Below are 18,399 nucleotides of genomic sequence, written 5' to 3' on the forward strand. Positions count from 1 at the left end.
CATGAAGAACCCACCAAACACTGAGTAACTAAGTCAACAGTAAATCCTCCACAGCGCTCTCTTTTGGTCAAACACAGAGCTAAGTATTTGAAGCACAGAAAATTAAGCGACCCACTTAGTGCTAAAATATTCAAAATGGAGTACTTCTGCAATTTAGAGGAGAAAAAGAACCTCAAATCCACAGTGAACATGACAATATAGTTTTTGCAGATGCTTTTACAGTACCACCAAAAGATACAGCACAAACGTGACACAGGAACATATTTCAGAAATCTGTCTTTGGAATGATGTGCCACCCCCCTCTGCCCCCCACAGCAAAAAACAGACCGCCCCAACTGTACCTTAAAGAGGTAGAGCTGCTGAAAGGCCTCAAAAAAAAAACTCTGAACAAATAAAACCCCCAGACACCACTTAAAATAGCAGTAACTATGGTTAACACTTTAGCATTTGTAAAACTAAAACCATAAAAAAAAAAAAACCTAAACATATACCTACTACAGGTCATTACACAATGTTTGAGGTGATTATAGCTGGAGAATTTTGCAACTTGAAAAGACCTACTCAACATTGTGGATTTCTGTAGGGTGTTTGTTTTGTTTTTTAAACTGTGCCTTGGATAACATTTTACAGAGTGGTTACATAACTTTGCTGATGTCAGTTTTACTTTGTAATTATGCAGCATAATAGGCCTGAGACAAACACATCCCAACACAGTGCATGTTATCTATTTGCATCAGAGAAAAGCTTCTGTTACTGCAGCTATGAAGAATTTTTTTTCCTAACCTGGAAAGACCACAAAATTGGGCTGGGTGGCTGGGTAGAAAAAAAAAAAAAAATCAGGGTCAAAAAGCAATAGCCAGGACAAGAGGAATTCTCTACACAACTCCCTCCACTCTGTAGCCATTTTGTGCTACTTCCAGCCTCAAAGAGCATGTAGCAAAAGCAGGAAATCAAAGTGAAAAACCACTCTTCAAAGGAAGAAAGAAAGAAAAAAGCTACTAAAAAAGGCAAGTTGGCATGATAACATTTCCTCAGTTTTAGATTTTTTCTTAGCAGCATTCAAAACAATCAGGTGACATACCGCCAACAAATTTTTGTGCAATACTATACATTACCTTTAAATACGATCCATAGTATTTTGTTACATAAGGACTATCACACTGACTTAAAACAGTTATCTCTTGCTGAATATCTTCTATTTCATCTTCTGCTTCCTCAAGGTCTATGATTTTTATAGCAACCACTTGCTGTGTCCGATTATCAATTCCTTTAAAGACTTCACCGAATGAGCCTTTCCCAATGCGTTCCAGTTTTGTGAATAGTTCCTCCGGGTCTGCTCTATGGTTCTAGAAAAAAGAAGAAAAAAAAAAAAAAAAAAAGAGGGAAACATGAGTTACTTAACTGATTTCCAAATTATTATTAGTCCTCACTACTTCCCAAAAAGCAGATCATCCAGATTTACCACCATCACTAGAAGGCTTGTATTAGATAAGATTATTTCCTGTACGCTAAGTTCTATCCAGCTATTAGTTACAGAACATACATTATGCAATTATGTCAAAGGTAAATTAGTCTCATCGAAGAGAGAGAGAGTCAGGTACAAACCTCATTTCACTTCCCCACAAAACAGCCCTCTAAAAGGAAAGAATTATTCTACTCTTAATATTAATCCTACCTGTGCAGTAATTCAGAAGGCTGGGGAACGCATACACTGGCACAGAAGCACTATCGTCATGACCCAGGCAAAAAAGGCTGGGGCCTTCTACCTGGCCAAGAGCCTTGGGCAGAAGAAAATAACATTTCAAGATATACATCATGGAGCTAGTTGTGAGAGGACTGCACTTCCCCATATGCACTGGCAGCCTCCGACCAAGTACACTGAGCTCCTGATAAGATCAGGCATATTCAAGGCAACCAGAGGAGCCAAGCGAAAGCAGAGCTCAAGAGCCTGGGAGACGTTCAAAGGAGGAATCAGAGGGCTGGAGCAGAGTAATAGAACTGGGATGCCAACCAGAACTGGCTGGTATCACCTAAGCATGCCTTAGAAGTGGAAGAGAGTATAGCACCGCTGAGAACACCTGACTTTGAGTCTTTGCAGGCTAAATGCTCTAAAGTAGCACACAGTGATTACGATACAAAAGGTTTTAAGTTTCTCAGCTGCATCCAAGCAGTCAGGAAAAAGAAGAAAAAAAGAAAAAAAAAGAAAAAAAAAGGCAAGCAAATTCTCACTTTCCCTTCAAGCTAAAGTATGCTGCATGGCTGCTGAGAATGCTGCATATCCAAAAATCACAGTATCTGAAGGATCTGGATGACTTGCTCCAGAGCTTAAGAATACAAAACTTCAGATCACAGTACAAAAGTTTGCAGAAAGGTGTTTTTGAGAGGCAAGACAGATGTGTCAACAGAATGGCCTTCACTTTGCAGAACAAAAATCAGGCACGTTATCTTCTACTGAAGAACATAGTCTCAGGATTTTGAGAAAGATGACCCCAAACACTTTGCTATAGCTTTGCAGTTGTTAATTTGCCTCTGTTAGAGCCAGGCAACTCAATGCACAACTTTGAATAAGACACATCTGCTCCTCCAACCCTCAAACCACTCTGACTTGATAGCAATATTTGAAAACATGAAAAAATGCTTCATATTTCATTTTTTCCTCCTGTTCCAAAACTTGGTGTTCACTGCTCCGAACCAGCAAAAAAAAGTGACACTTTGGGGGCACACAGGCATTCAGCCCCATGCACAATTACCTTGCATAGCAACATGCTCCAGTATAAACAGGAACCTCCAGAAAACATGACAAGTAAAATACCCATCTAGTGTATCAAAAAGATTAAAGATTTTCAAATTACAAAAGATCTTCACATTCCTCTTGCAAATGGATGCAAAATCTTTATCGCAAAAAAAGAAACCAAAAGCAAAACAAACCAAAACAAAAAACCTTTAGTCCAGTCAAAAATGAAAGATCTCATTCCGTTCTTGGCCTCTTATCACTCCCTCCCTCATACTAGAATGAGCATTTATTCAACAATATGGTGAGATGAATCAGGGGACAGATTTAGCTAAGAGTTAACCATATGATTTGTCAGGTTTATTTTCAACTGGCTCAGTTCACTGCTCATATATACCAGACTGTCTTTTATGTTAGTACAAGAGGGGCAAGCACAATGCACCAAGGTAGATTCATGCTGCTTTGAAATGACAAGGCAGTTTGATTTTCAGGTTTTACAAATATACAAGAATGAGGAAATCTTTCTTTGTTTACAAAGAACTCATTATTACTCTGCTCCATTAAAAACAAACCAACAAACCAACCAAACGCAAATACCTTCAGATAAATAACTAACCCCCTGTCCCATGCCCCAGAAATATGTTTATGTTTTCATCTGTTAATAGATCCATCCATGATCCATGGAAAGACTTAAAAGGTGAACAAATATGCAATGTGGCAGACTCAAAGAAAATGAAAAAAGGTAGGACCACTATTATTCTGACCTGAAATCTGGGATAACTAATACTATGGGGGGGGGGGGGGGAGAAGGGGAGTGGAGACAACTGTAGGCCTTAGATGCTCAGAAAGAAGTTACACAAAAGAGCAGTAAATGCTCAAATTGCGCAAAGATAGCCATATTGCCATACACTACTGCATCAGTTTATTACCAAGGCAAAAAACAAAACAAAAAAAATAAACAGAAAACCCCCATGCAACGAGTACTTAAAATCTATCAGATTTGTTTAAAAAAAATTATTTTGGGGAAAAATAAGGCAAAAACAGCAGCAGCTGACACACCTCTACCTGCAGCTGTCGGGCTGCAGAATTGCTATTTAGCTAGCAACCTAATGTATTTCTAACCTAGAGTACTAGTTGCAATAAAGAATAATTAACTCATAGTCCTAGTTCTCCATTTATAAGAAAAAAAAAAAAGCAAGAAATAACAAAAATGCCAACACCCTAGAGTTCAAAGAGGATTAGCATATCTTCCTCATCACCCTAAAATAATCTTATTCAGAAATACAAGCTTCATTCTGAGACACTCTTAGAGCAATTATTTCCATTCAAGATAACTAGTAGCTACTCTTGGATTTGATAAGAAATCTGTTAAACACTTCCAGATATATAAAAGAAAGCACACTAATCAAAGATGCAGTCAGCTGGTCCAGTCTTCGCAAGCGTCTGAAGAGCTCAAAGAGCAACTCTTTCAGGTTTTGCCTAGGGAGAAATCTCAGATCCAAAATCCCTCTAGGCTCCTCGGTGGAAGTGCACATCATTCAGTCCTACACAACTACCTGACGGTCATCGACAAAATGCACCAGGCTTCTCTACGTTCTTCCCCGAGCAACTCCAGGTGAACCACAACAGCTTTCAAAGCTATTTTAAACTTCCAGCACTTCCTAGTGCCATCACGTCCAAGCGCTGGAGCAGAGGGAGAGACCAGGCAGGACTGGACTTCCCGGATACTCCCCAGCATCACAAAACTTGAACGTATATCCACAGGAGGGAGAGACGGAGCAGGGCAGCATCAGAAGGGAACAAATCATGCCCAAACACTACAAGAAGAAGTCTCCAGTCTTTCTGTTCTGAGAAAATCCTTTTGTAGCAAGTGAAGTCAGCTTTGCATCTTCTGTTATTCACCAAGGCTGACAAGCAACCATAAAACAGCCGAGGATGAGGGCAAGTATTTCTGACCAACTATGGCCAACATTGAGACAATTTCCTTTGGAAAGGCTTCAAACAAGAATGCTTACACGACTTCAAATATAGCACTAGAACAATGACTGTATTCCAAAACAGATTTGCTTTTACCTTTCTTCATTTCTTTGCCTTCCAGGCTATTGTTCTACAGGAATGGCTTTCTACTACATCTGATCAAAAAAACTTTTCTAAACAAAGGCAAATTTATAAAATATAGCTATGCATATTCTCACTGCATATGCATATACACACACACACATATACACATTATTATACACCAATAAATTGGTTATACATCAATAAATTTTTGCAGCATTGCTACCAGTTAAGCTTCTAATATGGTAGAAATGTAAAACTATTAACACTCCTGAGCGAAACTCCCAATTGTTGCTACCAGTTATTTCAGAAATCTTTCAACAAATGGGAAGAAGGTTTAGCAGCTTTTAAAGTTGCCTGCATGAGTAATGGTTTTAAAAAAAAAAAACAAAAAAAAAAACAGTTTCCATGGAGAGTCATGCCTGTTGGAGAGCAGATGGTATGAATAGGTAGACAGAACATAGGAACCCCATCATCACCTCCGAGAAGATCTCACCTGTAAGTGGACAAATTAGGAAGGGAACCCATTGCTCTTCCACTCCCAAACCCCTTTGCCACAGACAAAAGCCACAGCAGCAATTACGACAGGCGCAGGCGTATGCATGCCAGCCTGAATCTAGCTAGCATGAGTAACAGTCAGCACAGATGTGGCAACATCAACCCTCTGCGTAGCCCAGGAAGTCCACCACTCCACTAGTCCCCACACATCTATACAGCCTGTGCTACTGTTCAGCATCACCTCTCCTCCCCTGTTATCCAAATAAATGCCATTGCTGTCTGTGTTTAGCAGCATGTACAGAGTCATAGGACCATAGCACAGGTTGGAAGAGACCTCAGAAGGTCACCTAGTCCAACCTCCTGCTCAGAGTCCCCAGACAAAAACCTCTACAACAAAACAACTTTTGCCAGTATACCTGCATTAGTTACACAAGTCTACTGCCAGAAGAGCTTAGTCACAAGCATTTTCTTTTCATTTTGATAAATACAGCTATGCAGCAATGCTCTGGCTATATTCTGCTGTGAGATTGCCTGGTTGGCTCACCTTCCCACCCCTGACCCCTTCCTTTTACCTGTTTTCCAAGTTCTGCATTCTTCCTTTAAAATAAAATTAAAGCACACTTGTTATCTAACTTCCAAGATTATACAGATATCTAATGACATGCACCAAATTATGAGAAACAACTTACTAATTTTAAGCCATATTTTAATAAACACTCAAATACACACAAATAATAGATAGAAGCCAATCTCAGCATAACATCTTGATTAATACGGATATTAGATAGACATGAATGCTTCAGGATAGATATACATGCTTCAGGATCTGCCAGAGCAGGACAGCTCTGAAACTACCATTGCTCACAGAACTGGATCCTATTCTAAGAAGGTTCATTAATGAATTTCATTAAAGGGTACTGAATATAAATGGATGAAAAACAGAGGCTTCAAAGTATCTCAGACAGAGACTGAGTTAATACCTTGCATCTAATGAAACAAAACCCAGGATCCTCTACGTCCCCCAAGGCAATTAATTGAACGTAGTCTCACGGGAGGCTTTTTAAGTAGTTTGTGAATGGGAGAAGATAGAAATATTGTTAAGACAACAGAACATAAAGCCTGTCCCAGAAATGCTGTTACATTATCTGGATTTTCAAGGGTCTCCTGGGCTTTATTTGGAACAGAAGATCCCTTAAAATTGCAGGAGTGGATATTACAGAATAGCTCACCTACATGAAGGGACATTACTCAAATACACAGTAAAAAAGCATTTATAAAGGTACAACAGTTAGCTCAAAAGACCTGTAAGAAGTTTGGTAAGAAAAGACTGGAGTCTCTATTCATATAGATTTTTCAAGTATCTGCTATAATGGCACCTTAACATATAACGATATCTTCAGAAGCCATCAGAAATACCCCTGTACTTAAAAGACACTTATACAAGCAATCAGGCCTTAAAATAAAAACCTGATCTTTATAGTCAGGGAGATGCCAAACATGAACTTCAAGGAAAAGAGCTATCTTACAGAAAGGTTGAGGAAAGGAAGGAGACTATGTTGCAGCAAAACTTAATGTAAAAATCACTAATTAGTTTATAGTGAAGCCTCAGTTATATTAGCATAAAGTCAGTGCTGATATACTCAAAATGTCAGGTCGGGAACCTATGCCGACCGTGCTGTTGAAGCTAGCACGTACTGCACCATTCTCTCCAGTTCCACTGTCTGAATCAGGGCTAACAGTAAAATTATATAGTGATTAGGAGACCTAATCTCCAAGATACCATGTGTTATCTTAAGAATGAACACTTGGAAGTACAAGTAAAAAAGACACGTGAAAGTCAACAGAAGAAAAACAGATTAAAAGTTAACCAAGACAATCTATTCTCAACATTTATCTGACTCTTACAAAATACTGCGTCTGGGTTGAGCACGCATCAAAATCACGTAAGTAAATCAGCCCATTCATGAACACTTATCTATTCTCAGACAATGTATTACCTCTAAATTTTCTTCTGTTCAGATCCAAAATAAAATTACAATTACAAGGAAATAAGATTGGTAAGACTGATAGGGTATGAAATGTTTTAGAGAAATGTCTTACTCAACAGATATGGTAAAAGCATCTTAGTTGAGTTTCTTTCCATATATTATATGCGTAGGTTTCCACATATTATAATTCTCTAGATTATATATTATATATCTACATAAGAACATGTACTCCCATATTTTATCTGCATATGGAATATATTTTTCTTCTTTACCTCAAGATAAAGTCACCATACTTATAGATTGATTTTCTTTTTTAATTCCTGCTCAAGTTCCTCTCCCCCCTCCCCAAAACATTTATTTGAAAAATCTTTAAAAATTTAAAAATTTTATCACAACCAATTAAAGCTACTCATACAAACAGTGCCACAGGCTTGTACAGATATTATTTAAATAGTTTGAAGTCAATGAATGCACAAGTGCAAATGCATTATTACTTATAAAGCATCAGAAAAATGAACTTAGACTGACATTCAAAACAAGGGTGGAACCCGTCAGAACTCTGATGCTACCCTGTAGTTCTTTTCAAGACTCAAACATCAGGATAGTAAACATTTTACTATATTTACTAGACCTGTATAATACCTACTGACGACGAGAATGAGCCTAACAACGAAACAATACAGTTTTGTAAAATATCAAACCTTTATAATACACAGTTTTTCCACACAGAAGGTAGCAAAAATTAGATTTGAGAACTGCTGCCCTTAAGTGGCACTGGACCTATGTTACACCGTTCAGGAAGAGTCTCCCTTCTCTGACAAGGCCAAGCCTCATCGCCACTTTTAGTGAGAACCTGGAGAACTTTATAAAAACAAAACAACAACAACAGCAAACAAACAAAAAAAGCCCACGTGGCTTTGTTTTCATCTAGTCAGCTAGTAATTATAGAGGCCTGCTGCTTGAGAATTTTTACTACTAGTAACATTTTTTAAATCAGTTTTACTTAAAAGTCTGAGAACAGGCAGGAATGAAAGCATCTACTTCATCCTCAAAATATTTCTGACCTGTGGCAGATGCATGCTGTCAATTGCACATTGTGCTGAAAACGGAAACAACCAAACTCACTTCCTCTGTTCTCAGCGATTCTTTCACTTTGGTAACAAAGAACGAAGAGGCTTAGGGAACAACATAAAATCTTTGGAAGACTCATTTATTTTTCTTTTTGGTTATTTACTTGCCAGTGTGCGAGATCTAAAAAAAATTGCATCAATTTGTTTTTATACAAAGTATTTCGCACAGAGGAGAGGGAAGAGAAAGACAAAAACACAGAAAGTTTGCATGCCAATGGACTTCTTTGAAATTGAATGTCCTCATGCTCCAAATGGAACCTCACTTAACTTTCATCCTGTTCAGACCCAGATCTCACTTAACTTTCATCCATACCTTTAATCCTACCCATCCAGCATCTTAAAAAAGAAATCCTCAATCCACTGCATACAGTGGCATATCCTGCAGTTTGCTCATATCTCTGAGGAGTATGGCCTACCGAAAGAGCCAGAAGAATTAAGAAAGGGGGTGGGAGGGGTACAAATTATGCCACTAGCTCTTTACTATGATTTGACAAAAACGCAAGTGACTGGATGCTATTTAGCTAAGGTTAGACGTCCCTTAACGAAGAAAGGAGCCAGGTCTGGAATACAGCAACCGATTTCCATGTTGTAAAGATTTTAAACTTGGTTCTGCATTTATTAGAGTTCAATAAACTAATCTTTCAAAACAAATTCCCTCTCATTTGTTGAGCAGTACAGGCCAAACGAGCTTTGAATAGGTAATTAACCCACCTCAATGAACTGCCTATAGATCTGAACCAGAAGACAGAGGAGAGCTGCAATTTCTCAATGCCGAAGAACCTCTGTAATCTCTCCATTTCATGAACTGCTTCAAAAAAACTAATTTGCTGAGAGATTACAAAAGCCACCTCCAACAGGAATACAGAAAAGTGACTGATTATGGGCTGCAGGCTACTTTTAGCAGTATGCCTTTCCCTCCAGTCAGCAGCCTGCTTATCAGTACCCAAGCAAACTTTATTTTTTTATTTTTTTATTTTTGCCACACCCATTTAAAGAACAAATACGTCAAAACTCTGCCAGCAATAAACTAAACCATTATGGCATTTGTGCCATCCTCTGAATATTTAGAGGTTTAGTATCTGCAACGAAACGACAACTGCTACAGAAATTTTACAGCCATACTCACTGCTGTAATTCAGAAGCCATTTTGGCATTCTTCTCTGTGCAAGTTAGAACTCGATAAACAGATTTTTCTCACTGTAAATAAGATTAAACTCGCACTACAATTCAGATAGAACAAAAACAACAAAATCAGCTTTTTAGTTTGCCAGTTCATAAACTAGAAAGCAGCAACAAGACCTCAAGTTTAACACACATTTAAATATCTTTATTAAATCTCTTTACTGAAGTTGTCAATACTTATTTTCAAGCTAAAGAAAATTAAAACATGCTAGGAAAATGCTAGCTGAAAACGACGACTCCAAAACATGATGTGGGGTAAAAAGCAGACCACAGCTTTATTTACCAAAAGTAACTATCCAGGAATAATCACTGCCTATGATGAAAACCCAAATGGGAACCCACAGTTAGAGGGTATCACACCATTCCTTTAGTTTAGGACCATTTTAAGAACGGAGTTAAAACACACCAGTCTACTGGGTTCCTAGATTTCTCTCCTCTCCCCAAGACTAAAGATTACCAGGCCCAAAGCTGTAGTCTCCTTGTGAATACTGGTCCCTGATCATACCAATCACACTGGACTTGAAGCTACAACAAACACATAAGGAAAAAACAGAAATGAAACCCCACAGTGAACCGTGAAGAAAGCAAGAAACTTACCCTGCCAGGACCAACCTGCCCTTTTCAGCAATCTACCTTTTCAATTACTTTGCAGCTCATTAGCTTATTCACAGCATTGCAAAGCTTCCCATTACATTAAAAAAAAAAAAAAAAAAAGAGGCAGGGGAACTCCCCTAACCCCTCCCCCCCCCAAAAAAAAAAAAAAAAAAAAGATCTCAGGTTCTTCTTGCTAACTAGGCTGGAATAAAGCTGTGCAGGAATGTACAAAAATGTTCTTGCTGTGACTGGCTGCCAGACAACACCTTCCTAGGCGAGAGATCAGTGGCAACAATCTCCCTGCCAGTCTGTTCCCCCCATCCTCTTCTGTGGGTCAGGTCCGTCCTGTCCTAAGTTTCTGCCAAACCCAGTACAGCAGTCACAAAGCTCATCTTTCCCCCCTTGGATTTCTCCATATACTTGTAAACTGCTTTACAGAAGTAGAAATTTAGAATCTTCTCTGTTCAAGAGTTCTATGCTTAGGCTCTTCATAAAAATACTATGCCCCTTGAAATGACTATTATTGTTATTACTCTGCATCCAGCTGCCTCCCAACACAGAAGCTTGAGTTGAACTCCAGCTTGCCATCTAGCAGGTTGGTGTACAGATTACTCCAACACCCTCCAATCAACATTACTCCAATAGGCAGGACATACAGCAGTACCCAGTGGAAAGGAAAGCCTGCAAAAGGCAGGGAGAAAACTCCAAACGTTCTTCAAGATCTAACAGATGGTTCTTGAACCCTGGTTCATAACCCCAATGAAGCCTAGTCCTGGGCTCTCAGGTTCCCCCCCTCCCACAGCTTCAGTGTGAAACGTGTAGAGAACTAGTGTTTCTCATTCCTTCTTTTCTTTCACTGGCATGCACAGAATTCATACAGATCCCAGTTAGATCACTCCATGAAGCTTTTCCAGATATGTCTCCTCAATCAAGACCATTCAGATCCAGATTTTGGCAAGACAAACTTGGCTTCACACTTCTAAGAGTCAGCTATGCAGTTCCTCAAAGCTTTTTTCATTAAGAGAGACATAAGCTGAAGCCTTACTTTTTTCTAAACTAAGGAGCTAATCAACACATAATACAGCAAATCTCTGCAAAACCACATGCACAAGATACAAGGAAGAATGAGACCAGCAAGCTACTTCTATCTTGTCAGTCCTCCCTATTAATAGTTTCTCCGACTGGGTTTTTTTTTGCCCTTTTTATTTAGGCAGCAATCCCTCTGGCAGAATGAATTCCAGTGAATCTCACTAGATGGACACACACCTCATGAGATTTAAGTCTCTCCTGCACAGCTAAGGAGTGTGCTTGGTGATCCTCATCTACTCAGCAGAACACAAACATACTCTAAAAGAACCGCCCCAGAAGTTGCAATGTAAAGAACAAATGGCAGACCTCTAAGTGCAAGTTAAAAGCATCTAAAAACCCAGTAAGGCAGTACTATAGAAGGGAATCTGATTTTCAATGATTAGAAGTTAAAAAGAAATATTAAGATATGGAACAGTGGCTCCTTTCATGATACCACACCAATTGTTTATTTCTGCAGAGACAACATGCATGTGGCTGCTAATTACAGCACTCTAAACAATTCTGTTACAGAAGAGCTTCAAAAGCAACCTTGCATTGTTAATTCCCCACACCTCCCCCGAAAAACCCCATCCCTGAACTCTTCAAAAGGCTGTCAATTATTAAACTGAGTCCTTAAGGCGAACAAATGAAAAAAAACAATAGTCTCTTATCACTTTACAACTAGCGACTTTTTTAATCTCAAGATATCACTGAAGAGCAAACGACTGACGCTTTTACTAGCAGCTTGACAATTCATCCTTTCACTTTCAGAGAAATACCGAAAATTGTATTTTCAGAACGCTGCAAATGATGAAAACTGAGGGTAATATGTTTGCCTATCTTTACTGAGCTGTTTCAGAGATCTCACATGACAAGTATTGCTGCAGACACATTCAATCATTTTTTCTTCATGGTGTGCCACAAAGTTACTACATATAAAGAAACAATCATCCTCCAAAAATACAAATCTAAGTAAGAGTTTAGTTTTGTTTCACTTTTTAATCAACAAAATGCAGTTACTTGACATATTTCTCCTTTTTGAGCAAAAAGGATAAAAGAGAAAAGAGAGAGAGGAAAAAAAAAGAAAACTTTCATTGGGACTTGTAAAGCATGACAATCAGGCATTGGAGTTCAAAAAAGAGCTAGCATGAATCTTTTCAATGTTAAATTCAGTAGACTAGCCATTGCAGAATAAATTAACTGCAGCATATTCTTAAAAGTGGAAAATCTGGTTCCAGATGTAACGTTTTCATCTTTCTTAGGGAAATTATACCCTGCCCAAAACTGATACACTACGATGGTGCAGAACAGTAGAGGGATTAAGGTGGGAAGAGATGAGCTTGTTTTTACGTACTCTCTGCAGCTTCAGCAGATTTGCCTCTGAATTCCAGGTCAGCGCACTTAACAAGTGTATAAAACTATAGGATCTGCACAAAAAAAATGCTAGTAAAAGACTGCTGCAGATTTTTTCTTGTCTCAGCCTGATGATAAAAGTGTCTGCTGAATTGCAACTGGTTACAGCTATGCAGTTCAAATGTAGCAGACACTTTCCAGGGTGCTCTCTTATCTTCCTCCTTTAATAATAGTGGGACAGCACAAGCATGACGAAACCCTACTTTTCTTTGTCACTGGAATAACTTATCGCAACGCACAAGACGGAAGAACCAAGCTCAGCTATGTAGCCTGAGCTGAGTTAGCAGCCTGCTGTTAGGTATGATACAGCTTGTACGTCAAGCACAACCAGGAAAGGAACAACTGAAATGTGGAATTCCACAAATAGTTTAATGTGATTCTGCTTCAAATAGCAAGGAGAAACGTTCTCCGCAGGTCTTAAAATACTATCTCCCTGCAGTTTGGCTCAAAGCACGAATCAAGGTACTGAAACCAGACAAAGTATCAATCACCAAAGCACTGGCGCCCCTTCTAGAACAATCATAAGAAATCCCAGTTCCCCCAAGTAAGTTGCATTTCTAAATAATGAAAATGTAAAGCCCTTTCAAGCTCTCTGAAGAACCATCTGGATGCAGCTCAGTTCTAAGGAGAAGCAGAAATTAACAGATCCTTGAAGAGATCTTTCTTCAAAGTTTTACGTTCTTCTAATGTCCTCTCTTTAAACATTCAAGTATTTGACAACTACAGACTGCTTGCTCTTAATCCAAAGTCATACTCTTGCAACTACAGCACACAAGGGTTACAAGAAATCTGACACTTCCAGACTAGCTTAGACACAACACATAAAGAACCCATTTCTGCAGATGCACTAGCATAACAGAAAAAGTATTTTTTTCTTCGTCTATTATTTATTGATTTTTGAGTATCAAAACTCATTCTCCATGTTAGACTGTATCCCATCCATTTCTGGATGGAAGTCCACCACATTCAAAATTAAACACTACTTTGCCTTTCATCTTTCTGTACCCCTCCAGGAACTCTAAGTTAACTGATCTGCCTCTGAGCATCCCTCGGTGAGGGGATCTCCAGCTGCCAGGCTCAGGTTGTTCAGTCAGCAGCCCCTAACGCCAGACTGTTAACTGACAGCACAGAGGGCAAAGCTCACCTTTCCATCCAAGTCTGTTTTTAAATTGTGAATCACAGTGCACTGGCTGACAGGTCACATGTTTCTAGCTGCTCTGCTTTTAGAGGAAGTTAGACTCTTCATTGCAAGACAGTCTGAATGCCAATAAAAGCAGATGGAGATCAGGTCTAAACAACCTTGCTGGCTGCGCTAAAGACTACTGCCATACAGGATCAGGAGATATCAACAAAGCCACAAGAAAAAGAAAATGTTTAGATGAGCAGGATAGCAGAGTAGGATATACAGAGAAACAAAGCCCCAAACCAGGTTCCAGAGACACACATGTCGACAAGAAGAAACACAAGTGACAGAACCACCAACATTTCCATTAATTAAATTAATATTTCACAGATTTGGATTTTGCACAACAAATTAGAATAGGAAAAATTTACACACAAGAACTCCGTCAGCTAAAAGCAATTTCTTGAGTGATGTTTCATTGCTGAGTTTAAGGACTTGTTCAGAACTTTAGCATGCTGACAGACAGCAAGATTTCCTCGCTCTCCACCCTAGAAAGGTTAATTGCTACTCATTTATAAGCTTCCAGATAAGAGAGGCTGGAAAGTTCCGTTTTAAGATGTTTCAGAGCAATATGAGATGATGCCAATAACATAAGCTCATCAGAAGATGCATCGACCTGAAATGCACGACACAGCAACTACTTTAAACTTTCTGATCATTCGAAACAAACATAACACTTTGAACTATGCATCTTGCCTGCTGGGCAAGAAAAAAACAGTAGCGTAACACCCCTAATAAGATGTCCAACACCTTCACTCCAGCTCTGGTAACACTTCTATTTTCAGCACAGTCCCTTGATTGATGAAAGATACTGGTAGGCTCTAACCTCTTTCTTGCAAGCCATATCCAGAAACACTCCCTAACAGTTAAACCAGATTCCTTCAAGAGGGTGCCAGCGGACCAGTTTCTCACTGTACGATCTCAAAGCATTCCAGACTAAGAACTCTTTCAAATATTGTTATCCCATTAGAAAAAGGCACAAAGTTACAGTGACATTACAGTAAAAAACAAACAAACAAACAAAACTCCAAACAGACACTCAAACTCATGGCAAATATGCTTCATGCAACCCAAACACCTTAACTGTTCTCAGGTAGCTCCATCAACCTTTCATTTTTCCTTCTAACCTGAGATGCTACATAAAATGCCATATTCTGGGGTATCATACTCAACTTCAGAGCACTTATTTTATAGATTCATTAAGTATTTTGATTTCACTAAATGGGCTAAGCTGGACAGCTGGGTAAGTTAACATCATACAGTTACAACAAAGAGAACCTTTCCAAAAAGTGAGAAAAAGAATGTGCGTAGGAAGTCATTTGCAGAGGCAAAAATTCTTAGGTATAAAATTTGGTTTTGTTAGGAACAAAAGGCAGGTTAAAGAGAATGCAGCCACTATGTACACAAATGGTTCTTTAAGTACTCTTAAGGGCAACAAATAACACTACCTCTGGGTCTTCCATTACTGACAGGGTACTGCAAGTCACTGCCTGAGTTCGCCAAAATAACTCTATGTGACCCTCCATTGTTCTCTCTGTTTGATTTTTTTTTTAAGGGAAGCTGACTCTTCATTAGATGAAAGGTCTTAAAATAGTCTAAAGAGCTTCTGTAATACTCCAGTGACAAACAGGCAAAGTTCTCCTTTTGCAATGGCTATGGGAATTATGTAATAACGTATTTCTGATAACCAGATTTTGCTATATAATGAAGTGGGATGGAAAAAACAGGACTATAGCATAACTGAAAACCTCAAACCTGTAACACATTCTCTGGCAAATTCAGTTTCCAGCTGTTACCTTCAAAAAAATGCTTCCCTCAACACAGGCTACAAGACAAGGAGATTGAGACTACAGGCACTTTCCCACAGTGCTAGTTTTAACGTAACTATTAGATCTTCTTCCATTACACAAGAACTCGTTTATTCCTTCTTCAATTAATCATCATGCATTTATTTTAACATTGAGCCACTGAGCATAAGCAGGGACACTTTTATAAATCACTTAGATGATCCTGACTAAATAGTTCAAATAGGAGTTGCTTCTTCTGTTTTTAACCTACACTTCACACTAACAGATTCTTCTAGATTATATATGTTTTCAAACTGTATTATGACTCTTCTTAAAGAAGAACTAGCAGAATAATTTTGCACTAAATTCAACTTCTTCATATTATAAGAAGTTTCAGGACTTGTGTGTTAGTCTTCACCAAAAAAAAAAGTCACCAAGGGAAAACAGATCTTAATTCTATGCAGCTGTACATATGTAACAGTTAAAAAAATGCTTTAAACCTACAAACATATCTTAAGAGGTCTGGGTTAAACTAACAACAATACCAGTGGAACTAACTGTGCCACTATATAAAGTTTATTGGTTTAACAATGCAAAACAGGGCTTTAAATAATTTCAATGTCTTTTGTGATGACAGGGCAGCTAAGGAAATAGGAAAATAAGCAATTAATAAACTTAGATTTCGAAATGTAAGTCTCCCAAATAGGGGAACACTTGAGGGAAGAAAAAAAAAAAAAAAAGAGATATAAACAAAAGAAGCTCAATCAAAGCTTCTGAATCTTTACCAGGAAATTCTTTAGCTTCCCATTGTTAAATATGTACCAATAACAACCTTGATATATCAGTAGAATGGGGAGACTTGAGAAAGTGTGGTTTATGTCCTCTTTCATCAACAGAAAGTCAGTGGAATAAAAAATTAAAAAATAGAAGTTAACAGATTTCTGATTTCTAATAAATTGCAGGCTGAGAAGTAACACAAACCTTAACATTATAACTAACCTAATTTAATACATAAATACTGTTTATACGTTCATTCCACGCTTCTTAAAACTGATGAAGGTATTTGACCAAAATAAATTTTAACTTTCAGTTTTGAAACCTCCTGAACTGTTATCTGTGCATATCTCACCTATACAGAGATACAACGTACAGGCTTCTATATTATCTGAATCGAAGAAACGCTAGACGTACAGGCATGACTACCCCACAAGTGAAAAGAAAGCTGAAAATACTGCCTGGGTTGCCAGTATCCGCCAAACATAAACCAGCACTGAAATGAGCTTGGTCCTTAGCGCCTTTAGGTTCAGTAAAGGCCTCAGACCAAGCTTACACTAGCCTGTTCAGAGGAATAAGAAGTAAGAGGCAGAGGTATCCTGGCTTTCCTAAGAAAAGTCAATTATATACGGGCTTGTGCGTATTTTTAAGCAAATACCACAAGCAGGATCACACTAAGTCTCCTTCCTAGTCAGGGAGCGGCGGAAGTCCCTGACAGATGAGGGCTCCTAGCAGGTGGCCGGCCGCTCGGCTGTACACCGGACCTCACCTTGAGCATCCCTCAGCAGAGCTCACGGCGGTCTCCCCAGACCCAGCGCCACGGGCCCCGCGCCGAGCCCGCTTCGGCGGGGAAGTCCTGCCGGAAGCACGCCGGCCGGCCAGGCTGACATGTCATTTACAGCACACCCACGCACCCTGCGATTAACTTCGGTTTTTGCCTTTAATCAGCTGGAGAAGCTCTTACGTGCGGCTGGATGCGGCGCGGCCAGCTCGGAACAAAGAGGGAAGGGAGGGAAGCCCTTGGCCCCCGCAGGTGCCCGGCCCGGCGGCCGCGGGCAGCTCCCTCCTCACCTCATGCCAGAGGGGGAGCCCGCCGGGGCCCCGCGGCGCCCCCCGCCCGGGCTCGCTGCGCAGGGACGAGGCGCCCCCGCTTCCCCCCAACCTAGGCCCGGCGCCTGCCCCGCGGCGCCTCGGCTCGGCCCGGCCGGGCCCTGCTCGCCAGGGGAGGCCCTTCCGCGGCCAGGCCGCGCCGCCCGCCCGCACCCGGCGCCCCAGCGGCGGCCTCCGCCCGGCGGGGCCGCGAGCGCCGCTTCCGGAGCCGGGGCCCAGCCCGGGCCCGTCGCCTCCATTTTGGGGCCGGCGCGGCGCGCTGCTCACCTGCATGCCGGGTACTTGCACCGCCACCGGCGAGTGGGCCATGGCGGGCTGCGGCGGCCGGGCGCCGCCCGCTGCTCCCCTCTCTCGGCCTCCCGGCTCCTAGGCGGCGGCAGCGGCGGCGGCGGCGGGGCCTGGAAGGACAAAGCGGCGGGGAGGCGGCTTCAGCGCGGGCCGCGCTCCCTCCTTTCCCTCCCCGCGCGGCCCGCCCTGCCCGGGAGCCGCCCGCCCGCCCGCCGGCTCGGCTCACCTCGCGGGGCTGGGGCCGGGCTGCGCGACGCGGGCGGCGAAGGGAGGGGGGGTCGCTAGCGTCGCTCTCCCATGCCCGCCGGGCTCCTAGCAGCGGCCCTGCCGGCTGGCGCCGCTCGCCCTGCCCATGCCCCCCCTCCCCGGGCGCGGCGCGGCGCGGGGGCGGCGGCCGGCGCGCTGCGGGGCCCCCCCCGGAGAGGCGCGAGGGCTGGCGGCTGTCGGCGCGGCTGGGGCTGGGGCTGGGGCTGGGGCTGGGCTCAGAGCGCCATGGCGGGCTCCGACAAGAGGCAGCGGCTGCTGTACGGCGGCGGCGGCGGCTCCTTCCGTCTCAGCTCTGGCCTCGCGGGGCGGAGCTGCCGCCGCCGCCGCC

The 18,399-nt window shown here is 41.3% G+C and overlaps 1 protein-coding gene across 1 annotated transcript in view; it reads right to left on the reverse strand.

The window, feature by feature from the left end:
* STK26 (serine/threonine kinase 26) overlaps window positions 1-18,147 on the reverse strand; it is a 33,365-nt gene extending 15,218 nt beyond the window's left edge. The window contains exons 1-3 of the mRNA XM_068956911.1: window positions 18,031-18,147; window positions 17,784-17,914; window positions 1,116-1,346 (exon numbers count right to left, since the gene is read on the reverse strand). Of these exons, the coding sequence (XP_068813012.1) occupies window positions 1,116-1,346; window positions 17,784-17,825 (273 nt within the window). The 5' untranslated portion in view covers window positions 17,826-17,914; window positions 18,031-18,147. The remainder of the gene's footprint in view (window positions 1-1,115; window positions 1,347-17,783; window positions 17,915-18,030) is intronic.
* Window positions 18,148-18,399: the final 252 nt, after the last annotated feature.

The sequence above is a fragment of the Struthio camelus genome, chromosome 11 (genome assembly GCF_040807025.1).
Source record: "Struthio camelus isolate bStrCam1 chromosome 11, bStrCam1.hap1, whole genome shotgun sequence".
NCBI lineage: Eukaryota > Metazoa > Chordata > Aves > Struthioniformes > Struthionidae > Struthio > Struthio camelus.